A 23215-nucleotide genomic window follows, 5' to 3' on the forward strand; every position below is an offset into this window, starting at 1 on the left:
CCATGGAAACACCGGCCCGCCCCGGGCCCGCCCCTGGCCCCCGGGTGACGGCGGCGGGGCCTGGGCGCTGTTCGGCGGCGGTCCGCAGTGGCGGTTGAATCCGCCGATCTCCGTCCGCGGGCTGGGGCAGGTAACAGCAGGGCCGGACGGCGGGAGGGAACGGACGGCGGCGGCGCACCCCGGGCCGGCGCCGGAGGGGCGGGGCGGGCGGCGCGCAGGCCCGGGCCCCTTCCCCTCCCCTCCCCCCGCCGTCGCCGCACCCGGCGCCCACCTGGCGCCAGGTGCCCCCGCCATCTTCCTACAGTCCTTCGGCCCGGCCCCGCGGGAGCGGAGCGGAGCTGGCCGGGTAGGACTGGCGTCTCATCCCCGCTCCGCACAGACCGACCCCGACGTGTTGCCATGGCTGAGGAAGCCGCCGCCGCGCGCTTCAGCGAGGACGACTTTTACTGTCCCATCTGCCAGGAGGTGTTCAAAACGCCCGTGAGGACTATGAACTGCCAGCACGTGTGGGTATCCCTCCTCCCGCCCCCCTCCTTCCTACCGAAGCGCTCGCCTCACCTTCTCCGCCTTCCTGCCTTTATTTATTTCTCTGCCTTCTCCCCCGGTCGGTTTGCAGGTGCGGGGCCGGGGATGGGACGCAGCGCAGCCTCCGCCGGCCGGCCCACCTCTTTCCTCGCCTGTTTCTTTTGTAGCGAGCGGGGCCGTCCGTGAGCAGAGGCACGCCCCGGAACGAGCCCCCCGCGTCTCTCCAGCGTCGGGCTGTGCTGCAGTTGGAAGCAACTTCCAAACATGACTGAAATTGCATTTTTAGCTTTATTTATAGCTTCCTACTCGTTTTCAAAGCGATCGTAGCGGAGTTGTCTCCTGCAGTTCCTGCGTTCGTAGTGGAAAGCTGGGCATGCTTTTAGGAACGTGTAATCGCCAAGCGCTGGCTGGTAGAAATGCAAAATAGCTTGGGTGATTGATACATTGCTTCGAGGAAAAGAGGCCAGAGCAGATCCGGGAAAGCTAATGAAGTGAAGTCTTCGGGAAAACGGCAGGAATGCAGCTTTGCAGTATTTTTGGCTCCACTGAAGGACAATAAACAGAAGTTACTCTGATAAGATTTCCAGCACCACGTGTCTACTGCACCATTTAATATCTCATTAATGATCAATCTAGTGTCCGGCTCAGGAATAGTAGACAGATAATAGTCAGTTTTTACCAATAATTCCCCTAATTTCCATGTACTTCTTTTTAAGCTGTTATTTCATTTTCCTGATGTTTATCTTGTAAAGATTTTCTGTTTAGTTGGGGGTTAAACCTCCTTTTGAGGTGGTAATCACTCATCCCTTTTCAGGGACAAAGTATCAAATTTTCTTCACTTTACTAATCTGCTTGGTAACTTTTTAATTCAGATTTTGCAGGAAGTGCTTCTTGACAGCTATGCGGGAAAGTGGAACTCATTGCCCTCTCTGCCGGGGGAGTGTGACTAAAAAAGAAAGATCATATCCCAAAAGGGCTCTAGATGTCGAAAACAGTATGAAGAAAGCTTCCGGGGGCTGTAGATGCTGTGAGAAGCAGGTAGAGTAAAACTTTACAGAAATGGAATAATAATTTTCTTAGTTTTAACCAGATGCTTCTGCTGTGTGCCATTCATGTATTGGAGCTAACATAGCCTATAGTGTTTTTTCTTTGTATGGCTTATGCATGTAGCAGGTGCACAGTGCCTGCCATCAGTTATCAGTTGGGTGTGCTTGATGTAGAAGAGGACCTTGAATTCTCTACATGACTGAGTGGAGTGCCAGTTTTCCCCACAACAATGAGAAAACTGCATACAGCTATAAAATTGTTACGAGTGAGTTAGCTTACTGAAAATGAAAGCTGGAGATATAGGGAAAACCTCAGAAACTTTCACTGTGGAAGTAAAAGCAATCACAGCCACTCTTATTATTTTATTTATATAAATTTATTAAAATTTAATTTTAGGATGACAAACATGAGTTGATTGCTCTATGTATATCTATGTTCACGTGAAGTTTCTCCCTGCCCTGTATTAAATCAGACTGTTTACTATGCCTTTGTAAAGCAGATATTATTTTCAGAACATTGAGTGAAATCCTGACTCCACTGAGCTCTAGAGTAATCTATCTTCTAATATGAATGGATCCCAGATTTTAGCCACATATTTTATTTACCAGTCCAGGTAGCCTTCCTGTCAGCTTGGTATCACTTAGAGCGTCCGTCTGACAGTTTGGAAAGAGGAGCTTCTTGCCTTGTTCCTAAGGATACATTGTTATGTAAAAGCTGGGAGAAAGAAACACTAACAAGTTGATAAATCAAAAGGTAGAACCAAGCAGATTCCTGGATGAACTCTAGGCCCAGACTCATGCTGTTGTTTTATTTAGCTTCTAAATCTGTAAGCACTTCTGACAGTGCTACTGAACCTGAAGTTCTGATATGGGCCTTGTCCAGAACATTCAAATTCCGACAAAATGCAGGCAACTCATCACCGTCTTACCTTGCATGTATGTTAGATAGACATCCTTAAGCTGGTGTTCATTCCCCTCTTTTTTTTTTCCTTTTTTCCTCAAATAGAAAAATTATATATTATCAGAACACAATATAAAACAATTTTGCTCTGCACAAAATAGGAGTGGACTAGAGAAGGATGAAGGAGCTGTTGTGCATTATCCCATCCTCATGGCCCGTCTCTGTGGTAGCTCCTCAGTGATTGATCTTCAGCGTGAGAGTTTGAAGGTCCTGCAACTTTGTTTCAATCAAATGGAGTTTACAGGCAGGTTTCACAGCTAAGAGCTCTCAAAGTTGTCTGGCTGTTAAGGGTGTGGGGGGTGGGAATGCTCCCCAGTCTCGTAGGGTGACAGAGAAGATCTTTGGGAAGAAGGCATTCATCCTGAGAGGAGAGACAAAAGTTAGTTTTTCTGTTGCGTGTGACGCCTAAATAATCCCTGCACACGTTACTTTCTGTTTGCAGAATTATTTTCCTTCTATCCTTGGATTATTTAGTATAATTTCAGTAATTTGGCATTTCATTTACAGGTTAGGTTTTCGTGGATGAGACAGCATTATAAAACGTGTAAGAAGTATCAGGATGAATACGGTGTTCCTTCTGTTATTCCAAAATTACAGATTACCCAGGATTCAACAGGGAACAGGTAATCATGGTGATTTCTGTGTAACAATGCATTTCTTTCTCCTAGCAGAAATTGTTTTATTTGTTTGTTTTTGGTGGTGGTGTTTTGTTTGTTTGTTTGTTTTTCCAGGACATGTTTTCTTCTATAATAATTATTGTCTGTGTTCTTAGGCTTAAAAAAATGACAGTTTTTCCAGATATTTTTCTTTATTCAGCACACAGAAGAAGACCTTTCTACATGATGGTTTGGAATGTCTTCTAAGGGTCTCTTCTAGAAATGGTATAATATTTCCAGCTTACTTGCTTTGCTTTGACAGCACTTGAGCAGCTTGCTTTGTAGCAGATCTCATAATATCTTGCCCCAAGGAAGTTCCCTTCTCATTTTGTTCCTCTCTCTCCTTTCCCAGCTCTGTTTTAGTGGTTATCCTGTTTCAAAACATTGTGTAAGCTTCTGTTTTCAGATTGACTTTGCTTAAAGCTGATCCTTTATGAAAAGTATAAGGAACCTTCAGCATATTACAGACCATAATTCAGATACCATTTACCAATTTGCTTTCAGACAGTAAAGCTGAAGAACTTTCTTCCTCATACCTTCTTACTGATGTGTTTTGGCTTGGGTGTGGGGTTATTATTTTTGTTTGTTTGCTTTTAGTTTATTTTTCAAGACCTTTTTTATATACTGTTTTCATTGACCTTTTATTATATACAGATTGTGCTTTATGCACTGTGTTGACAGTCTGTTTTTAGCAGGCTGAACTTCTATGCAGTTTTCAGCCCATCAGTATATTGCAGAAGTTCATTCCAACTGCTACCAGAACTAGTTGCAGCAGTGTTTAACTGAAACACCTGAATATTGTTATGTGATTAATTAGTGACTACACCATAGCAGAATATTAGTGTTATATGTTTTGTCTTGAAATTCATATTTTCTGGTATTAATGAATTTTAAGAACTTTTGTTAGCGAAGTACAATAACACCAGTTTTCTTTTTTTTTCTCTCTTTTCTTTTTTCTCTTTTCTTTTTTCTCTTTTTTTTCCTCTTTTTTTTTCCTCTTTTTTTTCTCCTTCAAATAAAGTAGCAGGAATGATGCAGTATCAGCTAATGGAGAGATGGCTACTACTCAAATGCGCCAAGGAAATACAAGGTAAGCTGCTTATTTTCCTATAGTTATTATTAAACTAACTATAGTGTAAGCTTATGCTATCTAAAACAAGCAAAACTGCAATAAATTATGTTTTAAAAAAGTATTTAGTTTCTTCTTTGTTTGCATCCATACATTAGGATTTTTCACTACTTTCTTGAAAGGTTTGAACGCAGAAGTATTACTAGCAAGTAAGAACAAGATGCAGTTGCAATTGGATAAAAAATATTTTGTGAAGTCCACGTCTCAGTAGGATGCATTTAGACATACAGAAATAAATTTGCTTTAACATTGCTATTTAGAAGTAGTGATGATAGATGCTCTGTTAGGTCTGCTATTAAATCAATAAAAGTGGTCTTTTTTGTTGTTATCAAAATATGGGAAAGTAATGACAAGTTGACAGATGAATTAGGCTTTCTGTAATACTACTTCCAAAACTTTTGTCTTTATTTATTTTCTTTTTTCCTTTGTTTAACACTGTGTATTTCTGCTTACAGTGGACATCCAACTTTCAAATGCCCCTTGTGTCAGGAAGCCAATTTTACCAGACAACGCTTGCTGGATCACTGTAATAATAGGCATCTTTATCAGATAGTTCCTGTAGTAAGTAGTTATTTTTTTTTTTTTTTAATAAGTTTTTACTTGTATATAATTCTTTCTATTTTCATTCTGATTATATGAGGGATTTTAAGTCTGCAGCATCTATTCTATATCTTAATAGACCACTGTGATCAGAAAAAGTCTTAATACTTAAAGCACTGCATATAAATAGAGGAATGGCTTTCATTTGAAAATGCTTCTTGTCCGGCACCTGATGGGTTTTAGGGCATTTCTCACGCAGCTGCCTCATTTAGCTCAATTTGAAACAAACTCAGCTTTTATGCTTGACATGCACTCCTCTTCTTCATTTAGTAACTGAGTTATGTTTTTATAGGATTCCATTTGTAACATAACTGTAGTTTTATTTGAAACCTACAGTTAGAAAGTAACCTTAAGGTAATCAATAGAAGAAGACGAGAAAAATCTGTTTGGTTTTCTATTCTTTTCATCTGTAGAGGATGAGTTTTCTTTACGCTAGCTTGATCATCTCAGGTGCATGAAAATCCTTGTAAACAGTGTCAGAAGTAGCAATTACTTTCTTTTCCAAATTTTATACAACAGGAATTAATAGAGTGGCAGACAGAAGTGTGATAGTCCTCCACTCCTTAGACAAGCACTAACAAACTTGGAAAGCTGTAATGTAATCTTGAATATTACTCCCCTGAGATAAAGAATATCTAAAGCTATATTTCTGTGTAACTGTAGTAAGACGTAGTTCTACTTTAGACTGGTTATTCCTGTAGAACGTGTTTTTAATGCATTCTGTATTATTACCAGTAGCTTTTTAAAAATTTCTTTGTTGTGTTTTTTTTTTTTTTTTTTTTTTTTTCCCCAAATTCAGATCTGTCCTATTTGTGTATCTCTCCCTTGGGCAGATTCTAGCCAGGTTACCAGAAATCTTGTTAGCCATCTAAATCTAAGACACCAGTTTGACTATGGAGAATTTGTGGTAAGCTTTTCCTTCTTTGTTAAGCAGGGGAGTAAATGGTAATTTTTTTATTAGAAATACAAATGCTAAAAAAAGAAAATTGGTTATGCACTTTGTTTCTGCTCTGGACAGAAGCTGGAAGTAGTGTTCTTAACTTCCTGCTATCAACATGAAACGTTGCCAGGAGTAGATGTTGCCAGCAGTTAAATAAGCACAACTCCAAGCTGTTAACTTAAGCATTCTCAAGCTGAACTTTTTTTTTTTTTTTTCCTGTAACAGTTCATTTTCCTCAGGAGAAGGAATAATATAATGGGTGATACTCTGTTTTATTTGACATTTTTTTACCTAATGTGGCACCAGAGTTTAAACCATAGTTCTCAGGACTCAAAGTTCAGCTTGAAGAGCTGGTAGGCTGCTACAGCCTCTCTTCCAATGTGTTGTGAAAGGGGCTGCAACGTAAAAAAGAGGTGTAGAGTTGGTATTCTTTTGGGCTTATTTTGATTAAATGGACATTGAGTGGATTAAAAGGTGCATACCCATATGTAGTCACTGGGTGGATTGTAACTGAAGCCAACCAGTTGAGTCCTACACGTGAGCTTAGAGATTTTGGAGAGTTCATTCTGTAGTTTCAAGAGTGTTAACAAAGTTCAGGATATGCTGTGTTAGCCTCATATAGAAGGAACATAGTATTTGAGACATAGGCAGCCTCACAGGTTAAGGAAGGCAAAGATTCAGTATGTACTTTGTGGTGAGTCATCTGTGATGAAGGCATGGAAGAGATTGACACAGGGAATTGAGATGTTGAGCTTGAGTGCATCTTGAGTGCTTGAGGATGCAGACCTACTGATTGGAATAATGATTTGGGAAACCTGCCAGAGTTGTACCAAAGAGATGTATTACTCTGTAATTCACTTACAGTGATATAGTAACATCTTAGAATACATCTCTTCAAAAGAAGCAGGATTACCCACACATCTTTTGCGATACATATGATACAATCTATGATTACTGTAGTCTGGGGATAAGGTTTTATGTCTATTAATGGAAAAGGTTATGGCTAGTTGGGAGCCCAGGTAGAAGAGTTGTGGGATGCAGTCAGCTTTCCTGAGCTGACTGTTCTGCAACGTAACTCAGCCAGGAAGAGTAGGTGGGCCCTTCTGCTCAATGAGCTTATCCTGCTCATCTGAGTTCTGTCTCCTGGTTCTTGGTTAAAAAAAGGATACCGTGCAACATAAACAAAGCAAATACTTAGAGAAATAAAGAGCCTGAAGTGGGGAAAATGAGTTATTGAACTAGAGATTGTGGTACTTGATTATTTGACTATTTTAATGACATTTTCATTTTGTTTAGAATTATCAGCTTGATGAAGAAGCCCAGTACCGAAATGCAGTTCAAGAATCCTGTCATGTGAACTTTTAAAGAATGGATTTCTGTCTTACTGGTTATCCTAGAGGAAAAATTACATGATTTGTTGATAATCTGAAACCTGCATTAATAACAAATGGCTTAATTTTTTCCATGTTGATAAGAACTTTTTATATATGGTTTTACTGAAACTCAAACTTGATATTTTTAATAAGATCAGGCTCTTGGAATCAGAGAGCTTCCTGGAACAACTTTGTCTTCATTGTTTCTAACTTCTACTACTCTGTTAATCACAGTTTCTTTTACTAATGCTGGATATTCTGATTGACCAATAACAACTTTGAAAACAGCATTTTTAGAGATGCAAAGATGCTCTGTTGCACTGTTGAATTTAAGTTCATCTTTTGTCTCTAAGATAGCTGCAGGTTAACAATTTGTGTTGTCCTCCTGCCTGAGGACAAAGTTTTATTTGATGTTGTGATTTGTTCCTTGCCATTACTATGTAAATGAAAACAGTGCCAGTGTAAGAAATCAAAATACTTATTTTGTATAGGTTAGCGATGCAGAGGTTTCTTTCACTAAGAAAGAATGGTGCCATTGCCTGGGAATGATTGCATCTATTTTCTTCCCCTTTTTGAGCATAACTGAAGTAGGACACTTGATTAGACATCTGAATGGAGAGTTTTCTCCATCCTCCTAACTATCAGTGAAGGTAGCCCCCCTGCTATAGAATCACAGAATTGTAGGGGTTGGAAGGGACCTCCAGAGATCATCGAGTCCAACCCCCCTGCCAAAGCAGGTTCCCTACAGTAGGGAACAGTACATACTTTCTGAGCAATTCATGATGGCATGCAAGAGGTGTACTTTCTTGGTATGTGAGTGTGTGACTAGCTAGTTTTTTGTTTCGTTGGAGGTTTTTAAAAACTTCAGTAGTTTTAAGAATTTAAGTCACCGTCTGTGCTGTCTCTCACAGCAGACTGTGTAAGTAGAGCATTTATTGGCTTCGGACAAATTGGTGCTCAGAAATGAACTTGTTTATTTTGGTAAAGCTGTTTAATATGTGGACATCTGCTGCATTCAAAGGCTTGAAAAAACAGTTGAGGAGAATCTTGCTGTAAATTAATTACCAACATTCTGTTATTCTTGATATCCATATTCTCAGCAAGACTGCCATTAAAATTGGTGGGGGAAAGAAAAAAAAAAAGAGAAAACCACCGATTTTGAATTTAAATAGGAAATGCATTTTTAAAAGAAATTCCAGATCTTTAATATTAACAGGAGGAAGGGGAAATAAAAAAAAAAAAAAAAAAAAGTAAGTCATCTGCACAGATGACATTTTTGGGGATTTAGACAGAGACATTTCTGAATGTATACCTTTGAGGACTGAACCTTCATGCTACATGACTATGACCCAACGTCAAACTGTTCTTAATGCGTACTGTATGTGTGGTGAAGCACACACCTGGTCTTTTTTTTTTTTACTTATGCCTAGTTGGTGATTTATATGTAACGATAACCGTTATGCAGAAGTACAACCTCCAAATCCTGTCTGAGTATTCTCACCCAGTCTGTTTTTGTGCTCTTTTGACCACATACCACTTTGGAGCACTTCACTGAAAGCAATGAGAAAAGTTTATTTTGATTTTCTTTTTTTTTTTTTTTTCTTCCCCTTTGTTCCTCTGCAAAGCCAACTATAAAACAGGGCAAAGGAATTTCAATGTAGCCTGATACTGAAGATTTAATTTTTTACAAGAAAATGATCACGGTGTGTATTTTTTATTGCTGTGTAGATTTGCAAATTAATTTAATTAGTTATGTGAAAGTTTGGTTAACTTCTTTAGATTCAGTAAGTTATTTATATAATCTGGCACTAACTGCCTATAGCCAATACAGATTCAGAACACCTCGTGGACACTGGAACTGGTTATTTCTGTTACTTGAGCACACTTGGAAAATTGCAAACGGAATTACATCTACTTTAAAAGTCTGGGAAGCGAGTTCTTCTATAGCAATAATTAGTTGCCACTTGATACATGGTTGCTGAAGTAGCATTTTGTTTGCATTTAAACAGAGAGGCTTGAATGCATATGTTAAAGCAACAAATGTGTGTCAATGCAATATTAAAAAAAAAAAAAAAGAAACTTGCACGGTGTTTATTCTCTTTATTTGCACATGGTGATATCTGTATTGGTAGGCACTGCCTTGCTTTTGATATTTTAAACTTATAATATGAAGAGAGTGCATCCAGCACATTCACTAGGTAAGCATTTCTTGAAAATGAAACAGTCTGTTTAAATACACTGCTTCTGGTCATGATCTTTCTTACTGAAACTCAAACATGCATAAAACGTTGTGTATTTGTAATGAGCCATGCTTGTACTCGAAACATAAAACCTCTACTAAGACATTGCTGTTAAATAATATGTTCATGTTGCATTGTGCATAGCTGAAATATGCTACGTTATGTTTAAATTTTTCCTTTATTATTTTTTCTTCTATTAAAGTATCTTATTTTCTATTTGTTTCTTTGTTGCATAATAAAGATTATCAGTCCGTTTGCTGCTATTTCTTTTTCAGATGCTTTTTAAACTCCAGTTCACAGTCATTTATATGCTTTCATACTTTTAAGTTGTGAAATAGTGTGTATGTTACTGAAACTAATGGTTTGTGGCCTTAGCTCACAATCCTCTCATGTCCTGACAGGCTGCTTTACATCACATCTTAAGATCTTTTCATGAAGCAAAACTAAAAAAAAAAATGATAGGTTGGACAGAACTATTCCTAATACATCTTTTTTTCCCTCTCCTGTTAGTATATTGCTGTTCCATGCAAAGTTAATAGAGATGAACCTCCTAAAAGGAAGAAAGATTTACTTAACACTTGCTGCCAACAGCAAACCTTGTTATTTAGATAGATTTAGTGAGAAGAACTAAGGTGGGGTTTTGTTTGCTTTTTTTCTTTGTTTTTCTTTTTTTTTTTTCCTGTGAAAAGAATTTCTGGTTGCATTATTGGACCAGCATGGTGGTATGCAGGTGTTTGTCCTTCTGCCCCTGTGTTTCTGAGCTGAAAAGCCCTTCCACTGTTTTTTGTTTTTTATATTTCCAAGGTCATACGCAGAATAATATGGTTATGATATTTAAGATCTTACTTTGAGTGATAGAAGTTGGCAAGATGTATAAATTTACTTTTTGTTATTAGTTTAGTGTTCTTTCTCCTTGTGAGCTCTAAATAGATTATTGTACCACTTAAACATGGTTACAAGCCCTTTGTTAGAGATTCCATTTAATTTTGTTTTACTGTAACAAAGTGTATCCCATTATTTAGAGAGAATGCACTTAGTGTGTTTATTTCTCCTTGGCTGCATATTCATAATACAATAAGTGAGCTCTGTAGAATTCCTCTGTGTCCTGCTCCAGTCCTTACTCAGGATTTCATTCCCAGGGAGAGAGAGACATCTCTCTGTCTGGGTCATCTTCTGACGAGTAGTCAGGCCTAGAAGGTATCCATATTGCGAAGCATTTTTGGATTCTTGACATGTTATTTTTCAGACCAATGAGACTTGAACACATGAGTTTGTTAGAACTACTATAAATATATGTAACGTATTTTTAGGGTATATTTTTAATATTTTTTGTTTTACTGGGCACAAACTGGAACAGTGGAGGCTCCCTCTGGGCACCAGGCAGCACCTCTGTGTTGTAGGGGTGATGGAGCACTGGCACAGATTGCCCAGAGGCTGTTTATGGGATTTTTTCCTGACCCCATGCTCTGGGTGTCCCTGCTAGAGCAGCGGTTGGGCCTGGTGGACCCAGAGGTGCCCAGAGAAGCACCTTCCAGGTTCTTTTAGAATTGTTGGAACTAGCAATTTAATGACACAAACTCCACATAGTTTCTTCTCAGTACAGAATGCGTTGAAGCTAGATCTAGATATCAGGTCTCTTCTGTGTCCTGTTACATATGTGTTTGAATATATGTAGAAGACAAAGTTCAGGACCACCACTATAAAAAGGCTTTTGCAGCGAGTTGTGATTGCCACTTTCCAGTGAATTGCCAGCCTGACTTTGCTTTTTTTTTTTCTTCATGCACAAAGTTGGTTTGGATTGTTATGGTGCTTAAACTCTATGTCTGCTTTGGGAAGGGCCAGCATTCTCCCTTTCGTTTTCTAGCCTTAACCTCCATTGTTTTGTCTGTGAGACTTATTTTTTCCTCATTATCATATATCTCTGTCTTCATGGTCAGATCAGAGCTAAAATAGAATATAATCACTGCCAAATGCATTCAATAGAAAGCATCTAATTCCATTTTACATCTTGAAATCTTCTCTGTATGTTTTAAATGAATTTTTCAGTTCCGTGGAGCTGCAGGCCATTTTCCAGGGCTTAGTAATACAGTGCTGTTCTTATGCACTTGCTTTAGCCTATGGGAATGCTTAGTCTGAGAAAACTGTTTTCACTATTACTTTATATTCTCTTTCTTTATTTTTGGATTTCTCTCTGTCTCTTTTTTCCCTCTACATATCTTTCCTTGCAGCAACTCTCATAAGATTTCCCTATCTAAGTATTCTTCCCATTGTCCTGTTTTTTATTCAGCAATTACACAGATAGGATTTTATTTCTTAACTTGTAAGAATTGTCTCCTATTCCGTATACTTCAGAAGCTCCTCTGGCTGTGCCCTCAGTATCTTGGAGCTGATGTGGACCTCAGGAGTAAATAGAATAACTAAGAAATTTAGCATCAATAACTTTCAGGGTTAGCCTGCTAAGGTCTGTTTCCATGACATTTTTTTCATTTCATTTCTTCATTTTATTTCTTAAGATGTCTTACCAGTCAGATTTCATATTCAGAATTGCTTTTTTATCTCCTTTCACCTCTTCAAACTAAAAGTATTTGTGTGTGTGTGTGTGTTTTTCTTGGGAGGATATCCTTTTGGGTTGTGTACATTAGGATTTTGCTTAAAAACAAATACATTTCATAAAGACCAGCCCATTAGCAGTGACAGGCATGTGTTTTGTAAAAAACCTTGTGCTGAGTGCTTGTGCTGAGTGTTCTGTTTCTGCAAGTGTGCATCAAAGGCAAAAAGAAATCAGTGGCTTTTTCCTCAGAATGGCTGAGGCTGGCAGGGTCCTCTGGGCTCAGCCCCTGCTCCATCAAGGATACCGGAGCAGGAGCCCAGGCCCACATCCAGGCAGCTGCGGAAGGTCTTTGAGGAGCAGAGCCCACACACAGCCTCTGGGCAGCCTGTGTCAGCGCTCCATCACCTGCACAGCACAGAAAGTCTTTAAACTAGGTAAGAAGGGGGAAGGGGACAAAATGAGGGCTGCTGAGGTTGTGCAGGTAGTTCAAGGTTCAAAAGAGAACTTGATTGTTGATGAGGGTGGGGTTCGAAGGGATGGAGTATGGCAGGGGAATGCTGCTTCCCTGAAGTGTCTATACACTAATGGAAGTGTGGGATAGATGAGTGGACAGTGAGGTGGGTTGAAAACTGGCTGACTGGCAGAGCACAGAGGGTCGTTGTTGGCGGTGCAGAATCCGGTTGTAGGCCTGTAACTAGCGGTGTTCCTCAGGGGTCGGTGCTGGGTCCGGTCTTGTTCAACATCTTCATCAGTGACCTTGATGAGGGGATAGTGGCCACTCTCAGCAAGTTTGCTGATGATACGAAGTTGGGAGGATTGGCTGACACGCCTGAAGGCCGTGCTGCCATTCAGCAGGACCTGGACAGGCTGGAGAGCTGGGCAGAAAAAAACAGGATGAGGTTTAACAAAAGCAAGTGTAGAGTCTTGCATCTGGGGAGGAATAATTGCATGCACCAGTACAGGTTGGGGGATGACCTGCTGGAGGGGAGCTCTGCAGATAGGGACCTGGGTGTCCTGGTGGACGACAGGCTGGCCACGAGCCAGCAGTGTGCCCTTGTGGCCAAGAGGGCCAACGGCATCCTGGGGTGCATTGAAAAGAGCGTGGCCAGCAGGTCGAGGGAGGTGATCCTCCCCCTCTACTCTGCCCTGGTAAGGCCTCATCTGGAGTACTGCGTCCAGTTCTTGGCTCCCCAGTACAAAAAAGACAGGGATCTCTTGGAAAGAGTCCAGCGGAGGGCCACGAAGATGGTGAAGGGCCTGGAGCATCTCTCCTATGAGGAAAGGCTGAGTGAACTGGGTCTGTTCAGCCTTGAGAAAAGAAGACTGAGAGGGGACCTGATCCAGGTCTATAAGTATCTAAGGTGTGGGGGGCAGAATGGCGAGGCCAGACTGTTTTCAGTGGTGAGTGGAGACAGGACAAGGGGAAACGGCCAGAAACTGCAGCATAGGAAGTTCTGCACAAATGTGCGCAAGAACTTCTTTACAGTGAGGTGACGGAGCACTGGAACAGGCTGCCCAGGGAGGTGGTGGAGTCTCCTTCTCTGGAGATGTTCAAGACCTGCCTGGATGCCGACCTGTGTGACCTGCTGTAGGGAACCTGCTTTGGCAGGGGGGTTGGACTCGATGATCTCTGGAGGTCCCTTCCAACCCCTACAATTCTGTGATTCTGTGAAGTGCTCCTGATGCTCTGAGGGAACATCCTGTGTTCCAGGTTGTGCCCATTGCCTCTTAGTCTGGCAGTAGGCACCACTACAAAGAGCCTGGCTCTATCCCAGCAGATAGACTTAGCTGGGACTCCTCAGCCTCCTCTTCCACTGGCTGAACAGTCCCAGCTCTCAGCCTCTCCTCACATGCTCTGGGTCTTTCAACAGGCCTTTCTCCAGGGTCATGTTTGTGGCACCAGTGTTGCGGAAGATATGATGGATGTGCCACCTCAGCTGTGAGACTGTTCAAACTTCAGTAGTTCCTTTTATGATTTTTTCTTCTTTCTTAACGTAAGCCACAAGAGGGCACTGAATATTTTCAGGTTGTCTCTGAGCATAGTACTTAAGAATGCTGATTTAGTCAGTACTTGTACTCCTTGACACTTTTAGTTGTAGGATATTTCTACTCAGATATTTCATAAAGCGTAATACATCTTAAATGGTTTAGGAGTTAAGAGACTTTATTGTGGATTGGAATGATCCCAGCAAGAATGTTTCTGATATGCTTTGAAGCCTCAAACGTAAAGCTGTACCTGTGCGTTTTATCTTCGGGGCTGTGTCTACCGAGGGAGAAGTGAGCGCTCCCTACTTCACAGTGGGACACAAAGTGCAACATAACCATGCAAACTCTTTCTTTGCGATTCCTCTCCTTCCCTAGAATGATTCTTCATAGGTCAAGATGAAAGAGTTGCAGTGCAGCTGGAAATCACCAGGGGGCATCTGAGGACTGTTGCTGTCTGTGCTAGGAGCAATGAGGCTGGTGCTGATTTTGACTTCGCGCTTCACGGAGCTGCGCTTTCGCCATCCACCCAGCTAACGGCTTAGCTGCTGCAGTGATGAGGTGTCAAGTCCAGGTACGCCTCGTCCCTGTGGTCTTATAAGCTTTGAAGTTGCCTCAGGCCTCTAGAATGAAGTGAGAGGCTCCTCTAGTGAAGGCTCCCACATCTCACATCCCTAGAGTATGCTCCTGGAGCTGTAGTATGATATGGCCAGCTACAGTTGCTTTGGGGTGCATACTGGTCACAGTTAGTTTCTCAGTGTAAGCCCACTCATAAAACATGATTGCAAGAAAACACGTCAGGTGTAGTTCAGTTTCTAGTGCAGGGGAAGAGGTGTAATCTTGTGAAAGAAATTATCTTGCTTACAAAAGACAGTTTTCTCACATAAATGACAAGATAGCAGTTAAAGTACACCTGAAGTGGCAATGGGCAGTAGAGTGTGAAATGCTGTACACCTGAGTTTCCTCCAGTTGTTTTTTTAAGTTGCTTTTTAAATTTACATTTAACTAAGCAGTGGGAGGAAATGAAAGGTTTATTTCCTTTTCTTGATAACTCCTCATCAAAGCAAACATGTCACATTTGCTCCTCTGTAAGAAGGCGGAATCTATTATAATTTTCACTTTGTTATTTCCTCATGGCTCCAGCAAGATCTGTAAATGTTGGAGTTGTGTAACTTGGCATACTTAGGTGTCTGACTTGAAATACCTTGGATTTGATTGAGGGTCTCTTATCTCCTAGGTTTATCTGACTGCTCTTATCTTTACTGGTGCTTGTGCCTCATCAACTAACATGGTAGTTTTGCAGTGTTATCCCCTCTTGTGAAATTAACTGAAAAAAGTGGAACAGATTTGTGCAAGATAACACATGAAGTCTGAGACAGAACAAGGAACATCCAGCTATCTGAAAATGATGTACCATGTGAACATCATCCTGCTTTTTAGAAGCAGATCTGTAAGCACTGCTAAGTGAAGTACATAATGCTCTACAACAGCCAGCAATTTTCAAGATTATTTAATTAATTGATCTCATCTAAGTTCACATTGAAACTCAGTCAGTCAGGTTTCACCTAAATGTCAACAAGCAGCCCTGACTCTCAGTTGCTCATTGCACTATACAGATAGCAAAATTATCAAAGTGTCTGTGCTGAAGTACAGAGCAACAAAACTAGCCAAGTATAAAAGTACCCACCAAAAATGCTAGAAAATCTTTGTCCAGATAGAGCTATTATTTATTTACTGACTTTTAAGTGGTTCTTTATAGTTTACCTTGAATTTAAGTTGCTCTGACTTCATAAAGAGCATGTGCAAACATAGAAAGATATTTTAGTGCTCTCCCATACTTCACTCATTTTTTCCCCAGTATCTCTGCCCAACATTATTATCCCCAGATAAAGCTTTAGTAAGCAGGTATAGCCTTCTGTCTGCACTGGAAAATGCCTGATGAATGTTCGTTATTCTGCAATAAAGCCACAAGATACAAACTGCAGAATTATTATTACTATACGTGCTACAGTAATGCCCACCTTTGATGGTGCAGACATAAAAAGACAGTGCCTCTTCAAGGGAATGTGTAGCCTACTCTGCATTGCTGCCCATCTGTCTGGTGCTGGAGATCTTCCTGGTCACTGCAGTAGATCTGTAGCAACCTCCACATCGATTTCTAATGTCTCTCCTTGTAATTGCTTGTACTAGCAGCATGGGAATGTGTGGGTCTGCGGAGAAAGAAATTTAAATGACTAGCAAAAGCCTAGATTTTGCAGGCGTCTCTTATATTTACTAGGGCTTATTAGATAGCTTAGCACCCATAAAAGTTGTAAAACGTGTTTAAAGGCAAAGAACTGAAAAAAAAAAAAAAAAAAAAAAAAAAAAAAAAAAGCAACCTGCTAAAGACCTGTTCCTTCTTCTTTGTGTTTAATGTTTTTTCCTCAAATATAGGTCTTGGTAATTGTAGAATAAATGCGCAATTTAAAACTGCCACTCTTTTTATTCATCTGAAAATACACGCTGTATAATCAATGGATATTAAGATATTACAATCACAAAATAAACAAGAGAGTTAGGCGAAGTAGATTATGATAATGAAAGAGAATAAATGGAAGGCTTACCCTTATGCTGGGCTCACCACAAAACACCAGAAGAAGGGATCTCCAGATGAGATCCTTCCCCACTGGTAGCCAGCTCTTAAATAGGTCTAGGAGGGGTGCAGCCAGGCTCCCCCCCTTCCGGCAGCACAGGTGAATTGCCTTCACCTGTGCTCCTCTGGCTGACTCATGGCTCACCTCAGGTGATCAATCAGAGGTTCAGGCTGTGACTCAGCAGTTCCCATACACTCCACCCTTTCACGGCATGAACCAATGATCAGGTTAACAAAAGGGTAAGCTTTCCCTAATACAGAGATCCGGTATATCGTGACGCTTATACAATTTTATCGCGACGTGTGTTGGTAGAATTCAAGACAAGTGATGATCAGTGGATGTCCATATTCTTCAATGGACCAGTGCTCGATGATGTGACTGGAGGCATGAGGTCCTGAGGTGCAAGTCTGTTCTATGTTCCATCAGTCTCATGTAGACCATCACCGGGTGTTGTACATGATCTGACAGCAACACTGGAACGCTTGATGGCATTTTGTTCCTTCCGGTGGTCCTGAAGGCTCACAGACTCACAGGGAGTAATACAGATGTTTCAGAGGTACCAGGAGGGGGAAGGTCTGCTCTCCAGGGCAAGATACAGGACGTTGACCCAGGATAGAAATACACTTCCACCTGTACTGGGGCACGTCCTGGCCGCCTGTACCACACCTTCTGGCTGGATGTCTGCAGCATAATGATATCAGGCACCAAAGGAGGTGTCCTGATCTGCCATAGGGACATGATGGGGGTCCCTTTAGCAATAAAGATCGGAGTGTTGACCACAATATCAGTAGGCCATGCACCTATTACTGGAGGGACTACTGAGCCTCCCACCTCCAATAGTCTCCCCCAAGGTGCAAGTAGGCCACACCACTTGGGTCCTACCTGCACCTTCCAGGGCCATTTTATTTTATGGGTACCCGGCTCTAAATTCTCAGGGGCAGGGAGCAGAAGATTATTTTCATTACCAATCTGGGGTCTTACCTGATGATCAGTGCCTGTAATTTGGATCCTAAGCGGGGTGGCCCATATCATCTGCAACATTCTCAGGGCACTGGGTCTGCCGCCTTAAGGTCTTTCATTCAGGTCCCGCAAGGTTTCTTACAGTCTTTTTGTCCATCCCTGCAGGGACTGGGAGTCTGTCTTCAGGGCAGCCTTAAGAATACCGTTATAACGTTCGATGAGGCCTGCCCCTGTTGGATTATATGGCAGGTGGAATCGCCATTCGATGTTATTTTCTTCTGCGCAGCGCTGTATCGTTGCACCAGTAAAATGAGTCCCTTGGTCGCTCTCAATGACTTGAGGTGTCCTGTAGGCAGACATCAGTTTAGTGAGTGCCTTGATGGTACATGCCTGGTTTGCTTTCGGTATTGGATAGGCCTGCAGCAGCCCACTTGCAGTGTCGACACAGGTCAGGGCATATCTTGCCCCTTCGGAGCGAGAAAGGGGCCCCGATGTAATCGACCTGCCATCGCTGGAGAGGATTGTGTCCCCTAGCAAGATGGGCTGTTGTTTTGGGCAATGATCTTGGTCTCATCTTGGAGCAAGCTTCGCAATCCTGGCATGCCTGGACGATATCAGCTAGTTGTATGGGCAGTCCCCATGCTTTAGCAGCTGCCCACATTGTCTTTTGTCCAGCATGCCATAGCTTCTGATGTAACCAGCGGGCGATGTTCTCAGATGGTGAATTCTCAATCCATTGAACTCAGGCCAGTGTGTCGGCTTCATCGTTTCCGGGTGACTGTAGGGGCTGATGACCAGAAACACAGTAGACACGTACAGTCCTGTGTTTGACCGTATTCCATATATCTAACCACATGTCTTTGCCCCAGATCGGTCGGGCGTGCATAGTCCATTCCTGGGTGGCCCACTGTGCAATCCAAAGAGTGAGCCCCTGGTACACAGCCCAACTATCTGTGCAGATGTTGAGGATACCATCACAGGGTTCCTTGGTTATAACCATCCACACAGCTCACAGTTCTGCCCATTGGCTGCTCTGATCATCCCCCTCGTCAAACCAGATTGTCTCGGTGGAAGGATGGTATGCTATTGCTCTCCACTTGCTCGGGTTGCCCTTGCTGGACCCATCTGTGTACCAGGCATCTTCAGGGATAGGATATTTTCATTCCTGAATGGGACTCTTCTCTGGTGGAGCGACCAGTATTTCTTTTGGTGCATCACTGTGATATGTAACTGGGCCTAGGATCTTCTGGAGTTCTTCTTTCAAGGGTGATGAAGACAGACTGCTCCTTTGGCTGAGATAGGCAACCCATCATGCCACTGTTTGTCCTTGGGCCACCCCTGTCTTAGGAAGATGGGTCAGATCTTTCACCTACCCCTGAATTGGCAGAGTGGTCTTGACTGTAACTTCAGCTGTTTGAGTTATTGGCTCTACTGCCTGTAATGCTGAATAGGCAGCCAATAACTGTTTTTCAATCATACTGTATCTTTCTTCTGCTCCGTGCCAAACCTGAGACCAGAAACCAATGGGGGTTCGAACAGAACTCTGGCGTTGCCACAGGCCCCAACCACCTGTCCTACTACCTCCAGTGAGTCGGATGTCAACAGGAGATCATCAATATAATGATATAGGTTAACATCATCAGGTTTTCTCCAATCAGCCAGATCACGCGCCACAAGGTTATGACAATAAGTTGGTGAATGCACATACCCCTGTGGCAGGACCTGAAAGGTCCACTGCCTGCCTCCCCACGTAAACGCAAACTGATCTTGCAATTCCTCAGCAATTGGGATACTGAAGAATGCATTTGCTAGATCTAGGACACAATGATAGGTTTTTATCTCCCTACTCAGAGTGTCCATTAGGGAGGCAATATTGGGTACAGCTGCATGAATAGGCAGTGTGACCTTATTTAATTCTCTGTAATCTACTGTCATTTTCCATGTGCCATCCGACTTTTGCACTGGCCATATGGGGGAGTTATATGGGCTGTGTGCAGGTCTTATAATACCCACTTTTTCTAATTCCTGCACCGTTCTTGATATTTCATCTTGCCCACCTGGGAGTCTATACTGTCTGACGTTAGTAATCCAGTGCGGTTTCAGCAGGCAAACAGGCCCGTGTTTCGCATGGCCTCTTAATATTGCCTGCACCGCCTGGATACTGATACATCTCTGTTGAAGTCTGAACTCTTCCACAGTTGTTTGGAGAGCCAGACCCCATAGAATATCTATGCCCAGGATGTATTCTTGGACTGGGGCAATAGACACCTTGTACTCCCAGGGTGGGAGACGCCCAACCCCCAATTTTAACCATGTTTGGGTGACAGGAATAGTCTGTCCCCCAAAGCCACCAATCATCACTCTGTCCCCATCAAATTTCCTTGGATCTCCATAGATAATTGATGTTTCTGCTCCCGTGTCTACCAATGCCGTAACTCTCTGAATATTTTTCCGGAACCAATAAATCATTAATTCTACATAGGGCCTCCGGTCCCATCTGAAGGCCCTACGGGGACTAACATCCCTTGTCACACCATGAATTGTGCTAGGGCCAATTCTTTTGCTCCTGGTGGCTCAGGCATTGTGGTCCGAGACACCTGAGGTGGCTTTTTTTTCCTATTTGGAACAATAAAATCTTCTAGATTCCATGTTGTTGTTGGTACCCTCTCTATAACCCTCACCCTTGATTTCCTAGGTTAATTCTGGAATTTTTGATTGTCCTTTAGTTGTTTCCAGAGCTGGAGAAGGACATGGTTGGGCTGGCAGTCAGTCTTAGCAATTTGGACCCCAGCCCGAATTAAATCATTAAACATTTGTTTTCGGGATACCCTTATGGGTCCTGATTGAGGAGCTCGAGTAGCCAGCATTTTGGTTTTATTTACCGGCAGGACCTCTGCTTCTTCTAATAGCCGAATATTGCGCCTACTCCGCAGGCGTTCAGTTAGTTGCCGACTTGGGAGGAACAGGGCAGCCTGCTGGACTACGACTTCTGAGGCTACAAGGAGATTTAATATGGAGACTAGGGTGCTGTAGAGATGGGAGGGAGCTTGCTGTAAAATTAAGTCTCTCATCCCTGCTGAAAATTTAACCATATCAGGGCCATCAAATGTGTCTTCATAGATAGCCTCTCTTACACCCAGTTCACGGATATAATTTTGAAGGTCCTCCATGGAGGACCACATGCCTGTACGTAAAGGTATGTCCGATTTATTCGGCCATACCATACGGCAGGCCGCCATTAACCATTCTAGTATGGAATGGTTTTCATCACGATATTGATTACCTACATATAACCTCTGTCTGAGAGCAGGATGGACAGTCATGGTGGCCAATTTCTGGGCCATTCACCACGACACTTTCTGCCCCAGAATCCCACAGTCTTAATAACCAAGGCAGCACACTTTCTCTAGGCTTCTGCCAAAATCACTGTACTAAATCCATTAATTCTGTTGCTCCGTATGGCCGGGCCGTTACATGTAAATGAGTCTGGGCAGGGGGCCACTGATCAGGCGGCACCCCTGCCGGTCTGTCCTGCACTTTTTTTGTTTTCTGGGTTACAACAGGATGGACTTCTAGTTGATCAGTCAGAATTGGATATTCAAGATCTAATTTAGACGTTTTATTTTCCTGATCAACGAAGTCTGTTGATTCAGGAGTCTGGTCATCGTTTATTGAAATGTTACAAACTTGGCCTACGGGAAGATGTAGAATTGGCTTCTTCCCTGTTAAAACGCCAAGTTCATGATCCAGTTTTTCAATGCAATCTTTCAAAAGTTGATTTTCAGTCTTTAAAGTATTATTTCTTATATCTGCACGATTTAAGGCACTTAATAGTGGCCATGCCACTGTGGAGGCAGCCAGTTGCCTTTCTTTAGTGGTGAGCACATCCTTGCTAAGTCCTTGAAAGTAGTCCACCATGTGATATGGGGAGATACTGCCCATAGCGTGTTTTTTTCATAACACCCATTTTTCAATGATAACAGCTAACTCATAATAGAGGGATCCCTCAAATCCTGGGATCTGCCCTGGAATCATTTTCTCTAGAGGAGTATTGTTCTCCCCCTTGACCCGTTTATAGAAATTCCAAAGAAAAGACACGATGCAAATTTTAGCATATTTGGCCTGCCTGGCTCACCAAGTGTATAATCAATGGATATTAAGATATTACAATCACAAAATAAACAAGAGAGTTAGGCGAAGTAGACTATGATAACAAAAGAGAATAAATGGAAGGCTTACCCTTATGCTGGGCTCACCCACAAAACACCAGAAGGAGGGATCTCCAGATGAGATCCTTCCCCACTGGTAGCCAGCTCTTTAATAGGTCTAGCAGGAGTGGAGCCAGGCTCCACCCCTTCCAGCAGCACAGGTGAATTGCCTTCACCTGTGCTCCTCTGGCTGACTCATGGCTCGCCTCAGGTGATCAGAGGTTCAGGCCGTGACTCAGCAGTTCCTATACACACACTATCTATTTAAATAGGTTGCACTATCCTTCATTAATTCATTTCCATTAATTCTCCATTATTTCCTACTGTTCGCATTGGTTTTAGAAGTATGATGTGGCACAGAGTTCTTTTATTCTGTAAAGTAAAATACAGACTCAACTCTTAAGTAAAATAAGGGATAGCTGTATTGCCTGAACACAGTAAGTCAGTGGTATAACAAAGCGTTGGTCGCTGTAGAGAACACGGTCACAAAAACTGCCTGCTTGTTTACTGCCATTGCCTAATCATGTATTAAAAATCCAGTTTGCTACCTCGTGGGAGACACCTCACGCAAAAAACTTTCACCATTTTTTTTTCACGTATTGCTTAATTATCTGTTTGTAGTGTTTGCTTATTAGCAGATTACTGGCTGAGATGTCAAAACTGAAACTAGTTGAAAAGCAGAGTGAATAAGGAGAAAAAATGAATATGGACTGTATAACAATTCAGGGTCAGGTACGTTGGTTAACTTTGTGTGCAGTGGTTAACCTCATCCGTACCTTCTCTCTTTGTATTACCACTTCCAACACTTTTTACTGTTTTCTTTGATTAACACATATTAACAAATGCGTTGATTCTTTTGAATTCTTTGTAAGGTACCTATCACGTGCTCTAATCACAGAGTAATGGATGTAGCCATTGCAGTCTTTTACTTCGGACCAACAGTGCGTTTTTTAAACAAGTATTACCACCATCTTCACTTAACATGCCTTAGTTCACATCACAAAGGAGTACTGGTGTTTATTAATTTAATTCCTTTGATATGAAGCTAACAGAGTCTGCTTAATGCAGTCCAGTTGCCACCACTGACTTGCAATCCTTGTGATCAGATCACAGCTTGGGCAAAGTAAAACTCTTTGAAATGTGTACGACAATGAAACCAGGTTCTTAGCACCAAATACTTTGATTTACAAATCTGTTCCAGTTAGTAACTGTTACTATAGGAATAGCCAGCCTAACCTAGAGAATCTCTGAAAGGAGAATTACCAGCATCATCCAGTAGTTGCAGAAGGAATTGGGAAGAATTCAAGAACTGGTGAACTTGCAGAAGCAGCTTTGATAAAAAGTCTATTCAGCCTTCCGAATATCAGTGATTTGGTAACAACTAGCAGTGTGATTGTTGGATAGAGAATT

General features: G+C 42.0%; 1 protein-coding gene across 5 annotated transcripts; it reads left to right on the plus strand.

The window, feature by feature from the left end:
• Positions 1-41: 41 nt before the first annotated feature.
• Positions 42-9733, plus strand: RNF138 (ring finger protein 138). 5 transcript variants are annotated; one of them, XM_042868709.1, is made up of 8 exons: positions 42-130; positions 380-506; positions 1398-1563; positions 3040-3155; positions 4210-4278; positions 4773-4878; positions 5717-5824; positions 7154-9733. In XM_042868709.1, exons 2-8 carry the CDS (start codon positions 400-402, stop codon positions 7220-7222), a joined length of 741 nt encoding a protein of 246 aa, XP_042724643.1. In that variant the 5' UTR covers positions 42-130; positions 380-399; the 3' UTR covers positions 7223-9733. The 5 variants fall into 5 exon arrangements, with proteins under 5 accessions (XP_042724643.1, XP_042724646.1, XP_042724648.1 ...); XM_042868712.1 differs by having other exon boundaries at positions 4213-4278; XM_042868714.1 differs by having other exon boundaries at positions 5751-5824; positions 7154-7241.
• Positions 9734-23215: the final 13482 nt, after the last annotated feature.

Source organism: Lagopus leucura, unplaced genomic scaffold (genome assembly GCF_019238085.1).
Source record: "Lagopus leucura isolate 7727_CA_CO unplaced genomic scaffold, USGS_WTPT01 Super-Scaffold_100002, whole genome shotgun sequence".
NCBI lineage: Eukaryota > Metazoa > Chordata > Aves > Galliformes > Phasianidae > Lagopus > Lagopus leucura.

Bases quoted from the DNA above. Each gene is read 5' to 3' on its own strand.
- RNF138 (XM_042868709.1), top strand. From the start codon at position 400: ATGGCTGAGGAAGCCGCCGCCGCGCGCTTCAGCGAGGACGACTTTTAC. The intron at 507-1,397 runs GTGGGTATCCCT...TTTTTAATTCAG, and splicing joins ACTATGAACTGCCAGCACGT to ATTTTGCAGGAAGTGCTTCT. The intron at 3,156-4,209 runs GTAATCATGGTG...CTTCAAATAAAG, and splicing joins CAGGATTCAACAGGGAACAG to TAGCAGGAATGATGCAGTAT.